The sequence below is a fragment of the Pogoniulus pusillus genome, chromosome 17, assembly GCF_015220805.1.
Source record: "Pogoniulus pusillus isolate bPogPus1 chromosome 17, bPogPus1.pri, whole genome shotgun sequence".
Taxonomy (NCBI): Eukaryota; Metazoa; Chordata; class Aves; order Piciformes; family Lybiidae; genus Pogoniulus; species Pogoniulus pusillus.
In genome coordinates this window covers 9,731,175-9,751,616 of record NC_087280.1, presented here as the reverse complement: position 1 = coordinate 9,751,616, position 20,442 = coordinate 9,731,175, and the positions used below count along the sequence as shown (strand labels likewise).

General features: G+C 38.4%; 1 protein-coding gene across 1 annotated transcript in view; it reads left to right on the top strand.

Annotated features, from left to right (window-relative positions):
* UNC13C (unc-13 homolog C) overlaps positions 1-20,442 on the top strand; it is a 142,101-nt gene that overhangs the window by 105,949 nt on the left and 15,710 nt on the right. Inside the window, exons 18-25 of the mRNA XM_064157581.1 lie at positions 3,750-3,876; positions 4,813-4,909; positions 5,320-5,463; positions 6,420-6,497; positions 10,870-10,947; positions 15,637-15,725; positions 18,285-18,434; positions 19,498-19,621. Coding sequence (XP_064013651.1) covers positions 3,750-3,876; positions 4,813-4,909; positions 5,320-5,463; positions 6,420-6,497; positions 10,870-10,947; positions 15,637-15,725; positions 18,285-18,434; positions 19,498-19,621 — 887 coding nt within the window. The remainder of the gene's footprint in view (positions 1-3,749; positions 3,877-4,812; positions 4,910-5,319; positions 5,464-6,419; positions 6,498-10,869; positions 10,948-15,636; positions 15,726-18,284; positions 18,435-19,497; positions 19,622-20,442) is intronic.

Sequence of the window (20,442 nt, the reverse complement as noted above, 5' to 3'; positions counted from 1 at the left end):
AACTTATGTGATGTTATTACCTCAAGGTTAAAAAGCACTATGCCCTGAGCAAGATTCTGTTCCAGTTTGTAAATGGCATTATGTCCTCGGCATCATGCAAATGTTTCTGCTTAAGAAGTCATCAGTATGACTTCATTGACAAAAATACTGTGACACTATGGACATCAGACCAATATTTAATATTTGTATGACAGTTCTTTTTTGTTTGCTGCCATGAGAAAACCTTCTCAGCTTTAGCAATTGGTGGAAAGCTGAGCAAGAACTTAAAAATGATTCCGTAGTCATCTTGTTTGGTTGCAGGCCTGTGAGGAAAGTACCTTGGCTTATAGTCCTTCCTACCATGTCTTTTTAGACGTTTTTCTGTAAAGGAACAATTGCCTGCAGTGAGATTGCTTGCTAGATACAGTGTCACCAGCTCTCTGCCTGACTTCATCACACACCAAACACATTTGCATTCCACATCATAGCCTTCAAGCAAACAAACAAACAGTAACAAAAACCTTTCTTGGTTACACAAACAGCACCTGAACAGATTTTTCTTTTCCTGAGAGCTGTTGCTTGCTGGAATTCTTCCTAAAGGCATTACTGTAATTGCCATTTGTACAAGTGAGATGTAAGGAGTCTTTATACAGTTTTCATTGTAGTTGCAGTTACAAAGACTATTACTGCAAACGTGTGGAAAGCTTGTGTGCATTAGAGCACTGCCCTGGGGGAGATATTAAAGAAACCCCACAGTGTAATCAATGCTGTAAACCAGGTTACTCTTACTGGAACTGCAGCAGACAAAAGCAGCTGAAGTATACCCACACACACACAGACATTACAGCTTACAGATTTTATAGTTTACAGAAATTGTAGTATTATTTGATTCATGATAGTGTAATGCAGAATAATGTGCCATTATCACTAACAGGAACTGCAAATGTCCTTGTTTTGAAACTCAGTGGATTAATAGATGTTTATAAAAATATGCTGTTCTACAGGGAACTCTCAGGAAAAAGATTAATGGTACTTGGTTTACTACACTGGGAATTCTATCTAGAGTCAGTTCTGAGGAAGGTGTCCTGCTTTTATTATAACTCCTACTGAGCACAGCCTACAATGGGCATGTTTAGATCAAGACTCAGCATTAATTTTGCTAGGTAAGAGTGGACTTTTGCAGGAATAGTTGTCCTATGCAGCAAGTACATCTGTCTTCCAAAAGTCCAAAACGGGTGTATCTGTATAGCAAGACTTGGTGCCAGCTTTCCTTGCAGGGAAAAACAGAGGGATCTCCAAAGTGCATTCAGATATCTTGTGCTGTCTCACATTCATATTAACTTGTGCAAGTGTTCCAGAAGTTAAGAATGTGATCTGTGGGTCCTAATCTAAGTTCAAACTGTTTACAGTGATGTTTCCTTTGCTTCCTAACTGAAATCAGTGGGTACCGTGGATAAAACCCTCTAACATCAGCCAGCTCTGGCTCATATGGGCACCTGCCTATTCTTTGATTTATATAAACTGAGGGGGTAATATGCATAGGTAAAAAATTAGTTTATAGATCATGTGAAATATTATCTGATGTTCTCATAGGATAATATGGTATTTTTCATTTATATGTAGCTACAAATAATATCCTAAGAGATTCTTTTACATATTCTTTTCAAGGTGTAACAGCCTGGAGGGGAAAACCCATTATTCATGACTGACTTTTGTGCTCCTTTTTAATGTGTTGTAATTTGGATTCTTGATTTTAAAAAGAAAACATCAATGAATGGTAATCTGTAGATTGTACCCTACTGAACAAGTTTGCCCATCATTGGCAGGAGCTCATTCCTAATGTTGAAATAAGCATTTGCTTGGTTTGTGCACAGCAAACATTCTAAGTTCCTTTGTATAATCAAATAACCCATTTATGCAACGCTTGGATGAAGAAGTGCTATTCCTTTCAGAAATCCCACTCTTTGGGGATGCAATACAAGACAGATTTTTCTTGATAATGACTGCACTAGATGTGCAGTGAATGTGGTAGTAATAAGATAATTGTTCTCTGTCAAAGATTGGTCTCACTTGTAAAAACTACTTTTCACTGAGCAAATGTTCAGTCATCTATCTGTCTACAATAATAGGTTGTGGAAAAAACATCTTTGTGGTTCCATTCAAGGCTAGTAACCTAGGAGGATTTGTAGTACTCTCAAGTAGCAGTTAAGCATGAAAAAATTCAGTATTTACACAGAAACCGATTTACTGATTTTTGTGTAATGCATTCAAAAGGTGCTGAAGGTGAAAATCTTAACACAGTGCCAAAAAGGCAGCAAGACCCCACAAGGGCACTTTAGAAGCAGATTTCCACAAAACTTGGCAATTCTCTTCTTGATGACATACTTCTGAAACACTCACTCATTTCTTATATGGCACAGTGGTATTACTGAAGTGCTGATTTGGCATAATAATAAAATTAAATTGTCCCATTAATGTGCCTAATCAGATGTGAAAAACACACAATGTGCATTTTCAGTGTGAGAACTGACTAGTGTGTTCAGGTGTGTGTATGACAAAGAATGGCATGCTCCTTCTGTTAGATAAAATCAAGTTCACTTGCAAATAGATAAGTCTGTGAAACACTACGTCATGATGCAAGCACAAATAAGGAGAATTGAGAGAGGTAAATTATTAATATAAACTGTTGACACCAGAACATCATTCCTGCCATGCATCTGCATTTGGTCACTTTTTAAGGGAGCTGGAAGAAGAGACAAGTTTTTTTTGCTTAAGGAAGAGCGTGCAAGTGACATAATTTCAGGAAGCTGTGAGCAGTAAGTTAAGGAAGGATTACTCTGCCCAAGATCTGTGGATTGATGGTTTCCTGCTATGGGAGAAGGAAATGAAAGATTTGACCATGGATAAAGAATGGAGCTGTGCAGCATGTGACATGGCTGGATGGGAAAGTCTGCAGAGCAAAATGGATAAGCTAATACAAGGATCATAATCTTGGAAGAGAGATGGACATTTGCTCCAAAACAGTTAAATCACATATTAAAAGTAGAGAAAGTGGTTACAAGTAGCTCCATGGCTTCTGCAGCCCGTGATTATCTGCATATCCAGTGTGTTGAAAACAGAAGGACTGAGAAGGTGGAGAGGGCCATTAGAAAAACGTTTTGTACGCTTTAAGCCAGCTTTTCCACTTGCACCATGTATCAGTCTGATGGCTCTTTGCTGTGGAGTTGTCTCCTCCTTTTTCTGGACTGTATATTGGTAATTTACAAATGCAGGTATCATGGACTCATACAGGATTAGTATTCATAGTTGTTACTTCACACAGTATCACAGTATCATCAGGGTTGGAAGAGACCTCACAGATCAAGTCCAACCCTTTACCACAGAGCTCAAGGCTAGACCATGGCACCAAGTGCCACGTCCAACTAACTTGCCACCTGACACAGCTTTTTAACTCTCTTGTAATAACCAAAGAAGAATCTAAACAACAGGAAGTCAGCACATTTGTAGGCTTTCCCCACTGCAGTGAAGAACGTTGAAAAGCCTAACTTACGGTCTAGTCTTTGTTTCGCTTTGCTTTTCTCCTGAGGGTGCTCCAAACCTGAAGGCTGAAATTGTGGGCACGATTCCCTATTAAAAAAACAAAAATCAAACCAACTGTGCTTTAAAATGCAAGCACTGTATTATTATGTCACCAGCACACTGAGGCACAAGAATGTTATTTACCCTTGGAATGCTGTTAAATGCTCTTATTTCGACTCCTTCTGTTACAGAACACGAAAAACAGCGGTTATGCAAAAGCACAGATTATATGAATTTGCACTTCAAAGTGAAATGGTTTTATAATGAATATGTGCGAGAACTGTCTACTTTCAAGGATGCAGTGCCTGAATACTCTCTGTAAGTAGTGTATAAGGAACTCTCCTGTGAGCTCAGGCTTGGTGCAAGGGTTACTTTGGTTAAATATTTATGCTCAAGTTCATGCGAGATCTCAAGGTGCGTAGCATGCAGCAACAGCTCTTTACTTTTTGCGCTTCCACACCATCAGTTCTTCTGGCTCAAATTAAATAGTTCAGGTACTAACAATGCAATTAGCCGTTTCATAAGACAGTTTTCTTGACAGCTATAACTGCAGGTCTTCATAGGTGACAAAGTATTTTGGTCAGAAAGTGCCTGAGGAAGGTATGAAATCTGGGAACAACAGCAACATTAGCTATAGGCCCTGGAGTTTGGTTTGCATCCAAAGTTAGGTTAAGATATAATGCCAATAGGATGTACTACTGAACTTACTGTATCGAGTTAATGCTGAAGCTGCTGTTTTTGTTTTTGCCTTTCCTCCTGAAATTAATACATTCAGCCTTTTCATATGAGCTATCTTTAATCTCATTCCTTAATTTTCTGGAAGTCTGGTGATCTGCTGAGATGGTTTCTTTTACTTTTTATTGCTTTTTTTTAATAAACTACAGAAAGTATAGCTGATGTTTTATTAAAGCCATGCTTTATCCAAGTTATTTCATATACAAATAAAGAATAACTGCTGAGAAATAATAAAATAAAGTCTGATTTAAAACAAAAAAGGCAGAATACGATCCCCTGCAAAACACAGACACATTTCTCTGGGTGCTGTTGCTAATTTTGTATCGTTAGAGCAGACCAGTTAGAATACTGTGAAACTGAATCCTGAAAGACTTCAGTAGCCACAGTGTCTTTGGTGACCAAAAGTCATTTTCAAGCTTTGTAGCAACCAGGACAGATGTGAAGACACAAGATGCCAAACAGCATCTCTGCTCTGTTTCTGTAACATGTTTACTTTACAGAATTGTTTTTCATTTTCAGGTGGTTTGAACCATTTGTCATTCAATGGCTGGATGAAAATGAAGATGTCTCAATGGAGTTTCTTCATGGAGCACTGGAAAGAGACAAAAAAGATGGGGTAAGCCTTGAGTTTTAAAGAAAATAATAAAGTAGTAAGACACTTGTTTAGTTTTGCAAAAACAGAAATATATTTGGTCCCACAGTATCCTTGTTAAGCCTCACATGATACACAGTCGGTAATGGTTTTTGGAAGATAATCCTGTGGACAATTTCCTCCTCTAACCTTATCCACATAAATTCCCTGTAGGCTGCAGCCTATGGTTTCAGTAAACTCTGATGTGATGATGATGATGACATGAAAGAAAATTTTGGTTATAAGAAGTTTGGTCGTAATAGAAATATAAAAAGAATTAATATTATTATTTATTACTTTTTACCCCTCTAGGAAGAATTTCCAGCATAAGAAAGTCAGTTAATACAGTCTTGATCTCTGAACAAGCATTAACTCAACTGAATGTTTCTCTCTAGTTTCAGCAAACATCAGATCATGCCCTCTTCTCTTGTTCTGTGGTTGATGTCTTCACACAGCTCAATCAAAGCTTTGAGATTATTAGGAAACTGGAGTGTCCTAATCCAGAAGCACTATCTCATTTAATGAGAAGATTTGCAAAGGTAAATTAAAATCAATGCATCTCAACTAAGCTTCAGAGAGAGTGACATTGTGTTGCCATGTACTTAGAAGCTAAGTAATTCCAATGTTATTTAGAATCAATCTCTTCTGTTTCTGACTGGGGATCCTTAGGAATAACACACTGTCTGTGGCTCACGACTATTTTTCAGGCAATGTAAGAATTTGCATCCTCTCTGAGATTTCCTACTTATATACATTATGCAATAAATTGTTATTCTTTATAAGCACTGATTGCAATTCCATGAATGGAACTTGTTACTAAAATGCGGTTATCTAACTAGTCAGTGCAGAGGAAGGAAAGGAATCAAGCTACAGCAATACAGTATTGTTGCTTGAAGCCCTTATTCATCTGCTGCATGATAAACTCAACTTACTTAGGCTAGCTTTCTATTTGGATTGACACATTTCCTCTCAAGCTTTAGATTTCCATTATAGTCCGAATGGATGTAAAAAAGTTTGCATTTACATTTATTCCTGTTCTTCCATGGTGACAGTTTTCCATTTCCAAACAAGATTCCTGGTTACATGGTTATTGTAAGGTAAGCTCATGCTGCCAGGGTTTGAACAGTGCTTTCCTGGTCTTTTCTCCCAAGTATATTTTTAATCTATGCATTGACACCCTAGAGGACTTTTTGAGCTTGCTATTATTCCAGTAAGTATGCAGCACACACTGCAGTTCTCAGTGCTGCTCAGGAACAGTGTGGCTAAAATTAAAGTATCTCTGCTACTGAAGATTACATTCCTTTAAGAAAAACCCACCATCTGTTGCACAGGGAATTGAAAATCTGCTCATAAGTTTGTTTATATTCTATCTTTTAAAAATATTATGTATTAAATGTGTAACCACCTGTACAAACTGTAATTCATATTAACCACCTTTTTTGCACTTGATTGCATGATGAAATTTACAATTTAAATGATTTTTCTCCTTTCCTAGACTATCAACAAAGTGCTTCTTCAGTATGCTGTAATTCTTTCCAATTACTTCAGCTCGTATTGTGATAAAGACAATGTGGTGAGTAAAAGTCTGCCTCAGAAACTACCTTTATATGTTTTACTGTACTTTTGGATCATTTTTGCATGCGAAAAAAAGCATAAAGTGGGGGGAAAGGATTTTTGGTTGTTTTTTAAATGAAGTCAACAAGTTTCATAGCTGATTACATTGCTATGTGAAAGGCAGAATTAGTTAAGAACTCCAGCTAATAATTTCAGTATTAAGGTAGGGAAAAAATTACAAGATGGCCAGAAACACTCCCTGGGTAACAGCTGTATACATTGGTGAATATGGTGACTTCATCTTTTTTACCAAACAGAAGAAAACATTATTGTTCAAGTTTTAATTTGGCATTGATTGATTCTCTTTATCAGTATACTCTCTAGAGAGTTTAGAAGGTCATCAATATTTTATTTGAATTATTAAACTGTTCTTATCTTGACCCTCAAAGTTTACCTTTGTCCTAGTTCTCCATCCCACATGGGAGGAGGGAGGAGTGAGCAAGCAGCTGCATGATGCTTAGTTTTTGTCTAGGCTTAAACCAGAACAGTTACAAAAGACCAAACTTAACTAATTTTCAGGCTATCAATGTTAGGATGTACTTAAGTAATTCTGTTCCTCTTGCACACTTTTTCTAAAAGAGAATTAACAAATGAAAACACCAAACTCAAAATATCTACTTCAAGTAGAAGTTTTCTTTACAGGGTTTTTACAGAGAAGTGACTTTTATATATGTAGAAGTATCACATCTCAGATTTAACATCCCACTTAGATATTTTCAATCTTGAAGTCCTTTGCAGTAAACACGGTGAAAAGACTCATTTTAGTAGATAGCCACACATCTTTCTTCTGGCATTTCTATGGATTTTTAGCACCTGAAAGGAGTAAAAGCACCAGGCCATATTTGGCAATTGCTGTGTAAGGAGAATCAAATCTTGTAGCTGTAGAAACACAAGGAAACATGCCAGCTATACAATAAAGTAGCTCAGCTGGATGGGACCTACAGCAATTGTCCAGTCCAACTGTCTGAGCAATTTGTCTGACTGAAAGTTCGGTTATGTTATTAAGTGGGTGTTGGACTCTTCTCCCTAGTATCAGGTTGCAAAATAAGATGAAATAGCCACAAATTGCACCAGGGGGAGGTTTAGATCGGATATTAGGAACATTTTTTTACTAAAAGAGTGATCAGGCATTGGAACAGGCTACCTAGGGAGGTGGTGGAGTCACTGTCCCTGGAGGTGTTCAATAGCATGTAGACATAGCCCTTTGAGACATGGTTAAGTGACTATGGGGGTGTTAGGTTGGTGGTTGGACTCAATGATCTTAAAGGTCTTTTCCACCTGAGATAACTCTGTGATTCTAAAGGCACTGTCCAAAAGCCTCTTAAACACCAATAGGCCTGAGGCATTAACTACCTTCATAGAAAGTTTACTTCAGTGTTTGACCACCCTCTCAGTAATGAAATGCTTCCTAATATCCAGTTGAAACTTCTCCTGATGCTGCTTTGAACCATCCCCACGCATCCTGTCACTAGATACCAGTAGATCACATTGACAGTTTTCTTCCCCCTAGCAGGATGTAAATCTTCATGCAATTCTAACTTTACAGGTACACCTTCTGCATATTCCTGACCTCTGCCCTTCACAGCAAACAGAATTGAAAGAACACAACCATCTCTCCCCATTGCACATCGTCTACTTTAATCAGTCCAACTAAGCTTCTTCTAAATCTGTCTCTGTTTTTGCCCCAATGTCATGACTGTTCTCAAAGTTTAATGTGAAAAAAAAAAAAAAACCCAATAGATTTTTTCCTATTTATTTCAATTTAATGCTAAAATTACTTTATAGAAGAAAGTAGTTTTGATACATAGTGTTGAGTCATCAAGTCAAACTGTCTATGGAGTCCCTTGGCATCTCCAGTGGGATTTTTTTAATTGCTGGAGTGATGGATTTCTGAAGTCACTCTACTATGCTGATCTTTACCAAGGCTTCAGATGGAATGAGTCTCATTATGGTATAAAGTATCACATCAAGTGCCCTGGGCCAGGAGGGGGATAACTTATTTTTAGCAGAAGCTACCTTTTTTAAATACATACATATACCTTAATAAAAGACTATTTGATCTGATGATCTCAACTACGTTAAAAATCCATTTCCTGCATTAGAGCTGATAGAAGATTAATGACAAAAAGTATTTGTTTTAATAAGTTAGAATTTTTCAATTCTTTTTCAAGTCAGTACTTTTACTGACTTGAGTTATTAAATGTGCACATACACTGTTCAGGTAAAAGGCCACTGAAGATGCATTTCATAAAGACATGTATCTGATGTAAAAATAACTTCTCTTCCACCTCCTGTCAGAGTTTACAAACAAACCTGCGTTTGTGTATTGTACTTGCCACTCACTTTCCCAGCTTGCTGCATCTGGCTGTCTAATTCCTGCAAACTGCTGAGAACAGCGTTCTGAAGGGCAGGGTGATAATGAAATAATAACAGTATTCTTAAGCTCTTCTGTTATTTACTGACAGCAACAGAGCATTTTTCAGTGAGCCAAGGTAGGCTCAGGCTCTACAGCAGCTTTACCTAGCCTGGGGAAACTCTGAAAACTGCCTCAGTATGAAGTATTTATCTGATAGCTTCAATAAATTGCCAAAGACTTTGGCACTTCTTTTGAACAAAGGCATCACAATGTTATATTCAGCTGCTTATTTCCCCATCGGAAATCATAATTATTGATTTGTGATACTGCAGGTAATTTCCAGAGTAATGAAAGTCAGAAGAGAGGAAATGGCACAGGAGAAGAGGACCCTTTCTTAGTAATCATAAATTATTAGGATAAAGACAAATAATAGAAAAAGTGGGGGTTGTGGATTTTTCAAATGACAGGAAGAATCTAGTCATGCACCAGAACACAGTGGCCTTGGCCAGACACAACTATTCTAGCAAGTATTGTCCTACCATTTTCCCAGCATACCCCACCAGCATATAATGTCATGCCAGCACACAAAATTCTAACAATAAATCCTTTCTTCCATAACTTTGTAATAGGCTGCTTAATTTTAGCCATGTTTTACGGTTTAATTTATATTTATCCAGCAATTGCTTTTACACTGTGACTCTGTGCTCTGCCTTAAGAAATGAGTTTAAACAGCAGGATTTTTTAGATTGAAGTAATATGTTTACAAAATTCTGTTGCTTAATTCATTCGCCAACTTTCCAAATTAATTTCAAAATAGTATTCTGTTATTAACAGCACTGCCTGCTAATATATTCAAACACTTCAGTGTCAGACATTATCTGGGTTGTAGTTCTGCTGCAACTTTCTGCAATGACTGAGCCTACGAAGCACTGGCAATCCCTTTCCCCCAGCCTATTTTTCACTGCAGAAATACTCTGATCATTATTGTGCCTGCTCTGCAAGAGACAATAATGCATTATTTGCATTAGTCCATCAGATGTAATTGTATTAAGCATGACTAGCAACTACAACAGATATGAAGTTCAGGATTGTGATGGTTTGGGAGTTACCTTACCTGCCCCCCCACACTAAAGCAAATCACCCAGACTAGACTCAGATGGATGGAAATTAAGGAATGAAGCTATATTTACAGCTTAGCACAATATACAGGCATATATACACAAATATGCAGTTATATACAAATTAAAAGTAACACAGAAATACAATACCCCTCCTAGAAACAATCAGAGTCCCCAGGAGGGCTCCTGACCCAAATCCCCTTCACCTCCCTTCAGAAATAACCAGATCAACCCATGTGTATCTCACATGATAAATCTGGAGATCTGAGGTGAGATGTCAAAAAAAGATGGCAAGGAGGTTAGAGGAAAAAGGGCTTAGGGGGATTAGAGAGTTAGAGGCAGAATCAGCCAGAGACCAGTCTGCCAGAAAGAAGGCACAGCCAGAAGAGCTGAGCAGTGTGTGAGAAGTGAGTGTCTTATCTATGTTTTGACTAGTTGCATTTCTCAGCAGAAGAATGGTGATATAGGTCACTTGTTTTAATTCTTTCTTTTCACAGCCATGGATTTAATTTCTCTCAGTAAAATATTTCAGTTAGTCTCAAACCAGTGCAAGGACGCAAAATACTGGGCTCTGCAAACTGCCCAGCTGCTTGGGAGAAGGTAGTCAGTCTTCTGGACTGTCTTAAGGACATAGTGTGGTTGTTGGCTGAGTGAGTTTGCTGGCTGGGCAAGGAAGAGCGTGAATCAAAGAAGGAAGGGAAGACAGCAATTGTGAATCTGAGATTCTCCTCTGAAAAACAGCATTCCGTGAATGCAGGGCTGCTGAAGAACTGGTCTTCAGCCCAGAGACTGTGACTACACTTACATATAAATGGAACATGACCTGCACATTCTCACATTTGGTTCTCTCTTTTTAGCCCTGTATCTTGATGAACAACATTCAACAATTAAGAGTCCAGCTTGAGAAAATGTTTGAGTCCATGGGTGGAAAAGAGGTGAGTCACATTTGTATCCTGGTTCATTCAAGGTTCCTTAGAGATCATTAGCACCATGGTTTCAACCTAGTCACAGCCTTCTTTTCTATTTGCAAAGAACATGAAAATGTTATTGTTGTTGTTTTTTTCAAAACAAAGTCCTAAAAAGCTATTTAATGTCCTGACAATACTAAAAGACCTAACACTATTCCACAGAAACATGCTAATGATCTGTAAAGTTCAACCAGCACTGGGTGTTCTGTGTTGCAATCTGTAGTGCCAGCTTTATTGTACTGTTTGTATCAGACTATACTTTGCCTTTCTATGTTTTGGTACGTTTTGCCTGTATCTGAAAATCTTGTACAATATGTGCTTTGTGCTTTGTCTGTAATGTGTCATGTCTTTGTCTAATGCCTTTGACTTGCAATCCACTGAGCAGAAGAAAGAAGGAGAGAGATTCTCTTATGAGGTTTGTGATAGTAAGCATCTTTTATTATTCCTGACCATATTTTCAAGGCTAAGAATAGTTCACATTTCCTACTAATTTCCATTGATGCGTTTGTGTAATTCCCTATGATCTAAAGTGAAAAAGAGTTATGCTTGGTCATTCAGCTGGCACTCTTAATTGAAAAGTTTTACTAGGTAGATAGTGTAGAGTCTTTCAGTTTCTAAAAAATCTGTCAGACATTTTCAAGTGCACTTTTCAGTATCAGAGGTCCAGTTTGTATTGAAGATTTGGTACCATTTCACCAAGAGCTGCTACTTAACAGTCCCAGACATGCTTAGCTTCATTTTTATTTCAGAAGACTTCAAAGTGCCTTAAGTTCTGCCAACAGCAGAACACAAGCATGAGCCTCAATACTTTACTGCTTGAGTGTTTTGAAAGCTAATAAAGAAATTAACACCTTTTTCAGGCTATAGAACCCCATCTTCTTGTTAAAAAGAACATTTAGATCATTAATACACTATCCTTATTATCAGAAGCTGGCTTTTAAAGACAGGTTACACCTCACCATTTTCTCACAGCAACTGTAGTTTTATAGTTTCACAAAACTTTGCCTTCCTTTTTGCTCCCAATAGCTTGTATAATAAAAAATACAGGGGGAAAAAAGGCAATTAAAGTTTCTCATAGCAGTTTTCTCTCAAAATCTCTCATCTTCTTTGCTTTCCCTTTTGATGCTGGTAAGAGTGTTACAGTATCAAAACAACATTACTGACAAATGTGGTGCAACGTGGAACCCTTGAAGAGAATTCTGATTTTTCCTAAAATCTGTTAGGTACATTAAGTGCATCTTATGGTCCAAGCAAAAAGACCCAAAAACCTAAAAAAAAAATACATTGGAAGTTTTGTTTCTTTCTCAGTAGGAGAATTTCTTGAAGGAAAGTACATGCATGTTCATATGTTTTTTGTCCACATTGAAGTGCCCCTAACATGTTTGTCCTCAGAATGGAATATTTATTCCCCTAGCTATTCCAAAAGCATAAACACTAATGGCCAATTTGCCTTATTGAACTAGTGCTCATAAGAAACAAAGGCAGCAATAAACCCTGGAAGCAGTTTTCTTGCAGGGAGAAGTACTCTGCTTGTGGATCACGTAAAGTCAGATGATTTTCAGGGGAGTAACAAGACCTTTTCCAGTTGAAGGAAAACTAATTCTAGGAAAACGTAAAGGTTGTTAATCTCTTCAGTGTCACGTTGTGAGCAGTATGTCTTTTAAATCATGTAGTTGAAATGCCACAATCAAGCAGCAGTCCTGTGCTCTGAAAGCAGCAGTAGGCCTGTTGTGTATTGCAGGGCAGGGAGCTCTATAAATAGAGAAAAACCTGGGCTCTCAGCTCCCCTGCCAGTAAAGTAAAATAATCTGAACAATATGAGTTTCTTTATTAACTCTCCTCTTCTGCTCTAGCTAAGCAAGTAGCATACTTTAAAAAACATATAAATGAGATCAGTCTGCTATAACGAAGTAAGAGTAGTAAAGTGAGATCAAACTGTCCAAAATGGTGGGAGCAGATAATTGTAATGTTGAATTTTGATTTAGGTCCCATTTGTTTCATCCAAAGGGAGTGCATATGTTTGCACTAAATCATTTGCCTCATGTCTGACAAGTTGGAAGCTGATAAAAGGGAAAGAAAAATAGTTCATGCTTGTGTTGCTTTTCATCAGATGGCAGAACATGGCAGAGATGAGTTCCAGCAATTAGGATGAAAAATAAAATAGGTGAAAAGCAAAAGCAGGTTGTTTGTGTACAACAGTATTACACTGACTATAGGTAAATCATATTTCCACTCTGGTAAGTTCAGTTCCAACTCTATGTAATGCACTCTGATTTTCCCTGGGAATTAACTAGCAGCAGGCATGTGGTAAAATAAATGAAAAGTGCACATTTCAGTCCTGATGAGACAACCAAACTGGCCATGTTTCTCAGTAGTCAAACAAAACTAACAATAGGATTGAAAAACCTTGCTAACATATGCTTAGTGTTCACAACATCAGCAGGTGATGAGCACCTGGATGGTCAGCCCGCATACCTCTTTGTATTCCGCTCCTCCCCGTGACACTGTATTTATAAGCATGAGCATGTGTATACACAAGGCTGGATGTCCTGCCAGATGTGCACACGGATGTGCACACAGATGATGCCAGCTGTGCACACACAAACTTGTTCATGCAATTTGTGAGCACAAAGCCCTCTAAAACATCCAGCACCTGCATGCACCTTTCTGTAATATGTGTTATCTCCACAATCTGATATTAGTGTTTCATTTAATTTTGGGCAGTCCAAGTCCAGGTGAATTTGGCAAATAAATTGTGTTTTCTGGTTATCACAACAACCTCTGATAGGTAGGAATTACATTGGCCTTTGTAGTCCCAATAGCAAGGATGGTTCTCTAGCTTGTGCATGATCCGGTAAGAAATTTTGTGTCTTCTGCCTGCCTGCTACTTTGTCCTTTGTCCTTTCTTTGCTGTATGCCATGTCCAGTGTGAATGCTTGCTTGTGTGTTCGGTTTTTGTTAAAAGCTAATATTCTAGTGATCTTACACTGGATTTCTGTATGTGTATCTCACCAAAGGAAACGGCATCATCATTCCCTAGAGAAAAGCATTTCCTGGGCAAATCTTTGCCTCTGGTATCAGACCCCAGCTTTGTTAACTAATATAGACATTTCAGTGAAAGTAGCTTTTTTTTCTTTTATCCCTGCTTTTCGTATGAACAATCACTTTAAGTCTGTGAACTGTCAGAGTGTGTCTGCCAAGGAAACCAGTAATACATGAAGTGGAGAAGCCGCAGAACTTCTTTCAATGCAAAGTAATTAAAAACTGAATCATTGAGTAGTCCCAGTGTTAATTATGAGCTTCTCCAACTAGAAAAGTGCTACAGATCACTGCCTTCTGAAGTATGTGTGGCATTCCCCCTTGTCACGTATTTCAGATCATTGTCAAAAACTGAAAGTCATGGATTTTCTATGTTTTTAAACCACTCAGAACCTGTGAGGAGAAAGGATGGCCTAAGATTAGAACACAGTGGATCTTTGGGGGTGCTTTATAGTTGTTGGGGTTTTTTTTTCTTTATTTTGCCTAGGAATTCCCATGTGGTCTCATGTACATTATCCAGCATGCTGCGACACAGCTCTCCCCTGTCTCTAAAGTATGTTTAAAAGGGCTGACCTACTGTGTCACAGTGCTCTGAAGCATCAGATAAAGAATAAATACTGGACAGTACTCACACAGTTGGAAGATATGAAAATGCAGAATCAGACTCATTATGTGTTCTGAATGTGTTATTCCCTTTGATTTTGCCAGAAGATCTAGAGCTGAACTTAGTGCAGAACAGTGTCCAGAACATGAGGATTATCACTGACAATCATTCCTTCCCTATTTTTCCTAGATGTTAAAGCTCAAGGAGACAAGAAGTCTTCTTGATTTTTTTAAATTGGAAAAAAGATGCACAGCAAATAAGCTGCTGATCAGTGCCACTGCAGTACCTTTTTGATTACATATTTATGTGTGGATCCCCACCCCCGTTAATGTAAAACTAGATTTCTCCCCTGCATTCCTTTTTTCTCCTGCTTTTAGAAAACCTCTATCAGAGGTACAGGAGTTCTCCCTGGGCATCAGAATGTGTTGCTCTGTACTTCAGTTATGTATGTCTGAATGGTGTTTAGAAATAGAAGTGCTGAAGTTCAGTAGATTCCTTCCCTCAGTAGTACAGGCAGCATGGATAGTCTTCAAGCCATCTTTACCAGTGCTGCTTGTTCTACTTTTACACCGCATTAATGGGAGTATGGAAACATCTTCCACACAAATCACAAAAAATTGCTGGCAATGGAGAAAGGTACAATATTAATTAAAAGATAAAACTATCTGCAGCATCATTAACGCAAGCACTAACTTCTCAAGCATCCTTCTCTTGACACGCCTTGTGACTACCATTCTGTTCTTGTGATTCCCAGCATGGTTTGCACCATCCCATAGAAAGCCATGGTTTAATGACACCATTTTTATTTCTTGCATCTTATTTTTTCCCTATTAACGCTCAGATATTTTCCTTTAAATGATAATTGGATTTTTAGGCCTACTAAACTAGCCCTGTGTTGTAACAAGTGTTTCCACATTTGGCTTTCCATAGTGCAGTGCATCATTGCATCTAACTCCTACTTTGGTAATTGCCATAGAAAACCCAGAACCGCAGTGTTACTTCTCTCTTTGCAGCTGGATCCTGAAGCTGGTGTTGTTCTGAAGGAACTTCAGGCGAAACTTAGCAGCGTATTGGATGAACTCAGTGTAACATATGCTACAAGGTAACAAACCTGTTTTACTGCAAACCTGAGAGAAATACTCCTGTTCAAAAGTCTGCATCATCATTTAAGTCTAGGTGGCAACCTGTCCTGAAGTACAGCTTGCTTTTGTCCTGATTGAAGGGGTATGCCTTTGTGTGTCTATGTGCATAGACTGAACCATATAGCAGTAACCTCACTGTAAAGGAAGCTGAGACCTGTGAGCATGAACGTGTTGTAGAGGTGAGGCTGACGACTTTTTTTCTGCTTTTTGGAAAACAAAAATCACTGAATTTTTTCGTGCCTGGTGGAATGTTAAAGTTTACTGTCTGGCCAAGTTTATGTTACTTCCATAAACTGACAGCTCTTTCCAAGTAGCCTGCTTCAGCCAGCAATATCTGCCTACATGCTCAGCCTGCTTCAAATGGTCACCGCAAATGGCCTTCTTGGGTCATTTCCTTTCCCAGTGGCTCTGTAAAAACTGTCTGCTGAGCCTTACTCTCAACATTTTTCAGAGTGCACACTGCAGTCTGACTGTAGTGCTGTGCCAGCAGTGCCTGTGCTGTAAGAAGCTGCAAGTTATTTTTACTTCAAATTAAAAAGGAATCTAAGAAACAGGGATTAGTGCTGTAGTAGTCCTCATTAAGCCAAGTCTGTTGTTGCTTATTTAATCCACTTGGTGCACCAGCTGGGTGAGAAGTATTCGCTTTTTCTGAGTGTGCTTAGCTTGTTATATTGTCTTGCATTAACTTTGCTCTCAGGCCCTGGTTCTCCGATCATTGACAGTGCGTGAATACGGTTTCTTTCCAGGGCTTCTTTGTGAGTGGGCCGCCTATGTTTCTACCAAAGAAAACCCAGGAATAGCTTAATCTAAGACATGCTCCAGATAGCTAGAACATTCCTTATTAGAACCATTTATTGCTGGGATTTGTGAGGTTAGCAATGTTAGGAAGAACTTCAAGAAAACCCAGTGCAATATTTTGGCTTTTATTGGAGGGACTGGTCTCAAGGATTGGCTTGGGCTGCTGCAATAGCAACTTCATGCTGACTTTATCTAGGGCTTTGAAGGTAAGTGCATGTCCCAGTGTACTTTGAAAAGTTTCCCATTATTTCAGTGTTTTCACACAGAGGTTTTCCTTCTCTTTTTATGATTTAACCACGCTTACTGCCTTATTCTAATTTTACTTTTCTCTCATAGCAAATTCTCTTTCACTTCCCCCAGGTTAATCTTTGCCATTTATCTTTTCACATTAATAGGCCATGTATACTTATGGCCTCTGTTTTGCATTTCTGTTCATAAACTAATCCTAAAACAATCCAATCACCATAAATCAGTTAATAAACCAAATTAACCATCTGCGCAGAGCCTTATTATGCCTCTGAGCTGTTGACTCTGATTAGCTGCCATTCTGCATTGTTTAAATGTATTGACCAAAGACTGTAGCACATCAGCGATACTGGCAGACTGCCAGACACATTGCTTAGCCAGAGCAGATAGAACAGTTTTCAGAAAGGCTGCACAGGTACAACTTGAGAATTCGTTCACATTCACCTTGAAGTGGAAAGGATTCCTTCTACAAAGAGTCGTCTAGCTAATTCTTAACATGCTGAGAGACCTGCAGCTGTTTAGTCTGGAAAAGTGAAGACAAGGAGGAAATCATATTAATGTCTATAAATGTCTGAAGGGTGGGTGTCTAGAAGGTGCTAGTCTCTCTTCAGTGATATCCTGTGATAGGAAAAGGGGCAACAGTACCAAACTGGAACACAGGAATTTCCACCACAATGTGAGGAAAATCTTTACTGTAAGGCAGATGGAGTCCTGGAACAGGATACCCACAGAGATTAATAAGTCTCCTTCTCTATACACTTTCAACACTCTTCTGATTGCCTTCCTGTGTGACCTGCCCTAGGTTATCCTGCTTTGGCAGGGAGCTTGGACTCAATCTTCAGAGGTTCCTTCCAACCCCTACCATTTTGTGATTCTTAAGAGAGTTTTTTGATGAAACAGTAAGGTAGTACAAATGTTTTAACTCTGCCTGGTTGCAAAGAGCTAAGAAAAGTTTCGGAAGGCCCTGACTGTGAAATCTATTTAAAAAGTCAGACTGAGACAAGCAGGGCAAAACCAGTAGAAGTTTTCTTCTTGTCATGAAGTGAACCCAAAACTTGGTTCATATTAACTGTCAAGAGAAAAATAATTTGTGATCACCTGTTCCTGTTGCCCTTTCATGCCAAAAGTAAAATCTTGAGAAGTTGTTCCTAGCTGATAATCATACCCAAAACTACTGATTCTGGTACATCTTTTGGATTTGGACAGTAATAACTTAACACCCTTACAAGGGCATGAAAAGCATAATGACAGAATGGAAACAAGGGGGATGGGGGGGGAAGGTGTAGATTAAAAACTGCATATGAATTAGTTATGTGAGTTATTGTCCTTAGGAGGAGTTATTGTCAGTCCGATGCACCTGCAGTATCTGGAGTTTGTGAACTTTCCATCCTTGCAGAAGAGAGTTAAATCTTTTTGAAGAACTTGATGCAAATTATAAAGGTTCTTCCATTGTCTTTTTTTTTTTTCTTCTGTAGTTTCCAATCTATTATTGAAGATTGCATAAGACAAATGAGCAATGAACTGAATCAAATGAGAGGGAATGGGAATGCAGCAGCCAATAAGAACAGTGCAGCCATTGATGCTGAGATTGTGCTTCGACCACTCATGGATTTCCTGGACAAAACGTGAGTGTGACCAGTTGGTTTGTATGGCACTTTACAAAGTAGGTGCTTACAAGCTAGGATCCTGAACCATCCTTAATACCTAGAAACCCTCTATTGTGTTTTTAATATTTGTGGTAGTCATGTGTGCAGCATACTACGCTTAACCTGCTTACTTATACTGAGCAATTTGTATATGAACTATATACTTGCTTTTCTATTTATCATCATGTTTTGAGTCATTACAAAGGACTCTCTTCCATGTATGTTCTCTCTTCCATGAGCTGTGGCACAAACAAGATTATACTCAATGAAAAAAACAGAAGTAAATGTCAGACAATCTCAATGTAAGGAATTTACTCTAGGCTGGCACCAAGCGTCACCTTGCTTATGAATATGCACTTTTGTGTCCCTTAAAACCTGGTCACCATTGGAAGATCTACAGACCAGCTCAAATTTATTTTTTTTTCAGTCAGTAAGAAGCCAACTTTTCAAACAGTCCTGTGTTCTCACCATGGGCAATAGATAGTGTGATGGCAGAGACACGCCAGTATAGTGAAAGAAATGCTTCCTAATGGTAACCTGCAATTTGCTGTAGCTATCAACGCCTAGTTCTGTATAACAGTAGATATATAAGGCAAGTGAAACACTTGCTTTTTATTTTTAAGATATAAATTATATTTAAAAAACTTTAATGTGGGGGCTTGGGAATGCTATATGGTATCACTCATCAAACTTTATAACATAGTTTTGAATTTTTTATAAATATCAATGCTGTCTTAAGCAGTAAAATGGACCATGATGATTTGTGTGGTTTTATAATCTCCAGCTCTTGGTTTGGTTTTGTTTTTTTCATTTCTGGGTTTTTTTGCAGGGTTGTGGTGGTGGTAGTGGTGGTTCATTTTTTTTTTTTTCCCCTTCTTGCCAAAAGTATTTACTGATAATATGGCAAAATAAAATATTGAGAAATCCTTATTGGTATAGAAATGTTAAACCATAATGGCCACTAATTTGCACACAGAGTGACGCAGCACTCCTGCTCTTAATGCTAGCTTTGGAGACTAGTTTGTTTTTTGTTTTCTTCCAGTTTAAGTGCGTCTGCAAAAATCTGTGAGAAGACAGTTCTGAAGCGGCTTTTAAAAGAGCTATGGAAGTTAGTCTTGAACAAAATAGAGAAACAAATTGTGCTTCCACCGCTGACAGACCAAACCGTAAGTGTCTCAGCCACGGTTCACATGGCTACTTGTTCTTGTTTCCTGACCATAAATAGAAACGGTCTCTTTCTGGGAGTCACTGTGTCCAGTTGAAATTTCTGAGGTTTTTAATTTGCTTTTCAAACATTTTGTTGCAAATTTTATCTACAGGTATATGAGTAGGATCTAAATTGGGCAACTGCATTTCTCATCAAGCATTTGGAGTATTTCTTAGTTTTGTGCAAGATCAGTTGCCATATCAAAAACGCTTGTTCCAGCCATTAGTTTACCAAGGTGATACTTCCTTAAGCTATCTGGAATGCAAGATTTCCACAGTTCAGGCACAGCTCAGAGTCGTCCCTCCTCACCTGGAATGAAAAGCCTTCTGATCAGATGTTAGATTAGTTAGTGACCAAAGGCTTCTGTTTATCAGCCTGTGAATGACTAAAGGCAGAGGCTGTCCCTGTCATTCAAGAATTTAAGATAATTTTAAATGATGACAGCTGAGATTTCCACAAGTGCTCTGTCACCATTCTTCATAAACCAGAAAGAACCCTTGTGATTTCATGCACTTGCTTAGGAAAGAAACACAAACCTTTGACTAAAAAATTGTCTGCAGTCCTTTTTTTTCCCCATTTTTCCTCAATATATGTATAGTAGAACATACACTATCTTAAATATATAGTCTGTAATGATTAAGCAACAGGAGAAGTTAGTCTCTTCTGCCAGGCAACCAGCAACAGGACAAAGAGATGCAGTCTCAAGTGTGCATTGGAATGGGCTGCCCAGGGAGGTGGTGGAGTTGCTGTCCCTGGAGGTGTTCAAGACAAGACTGGCTG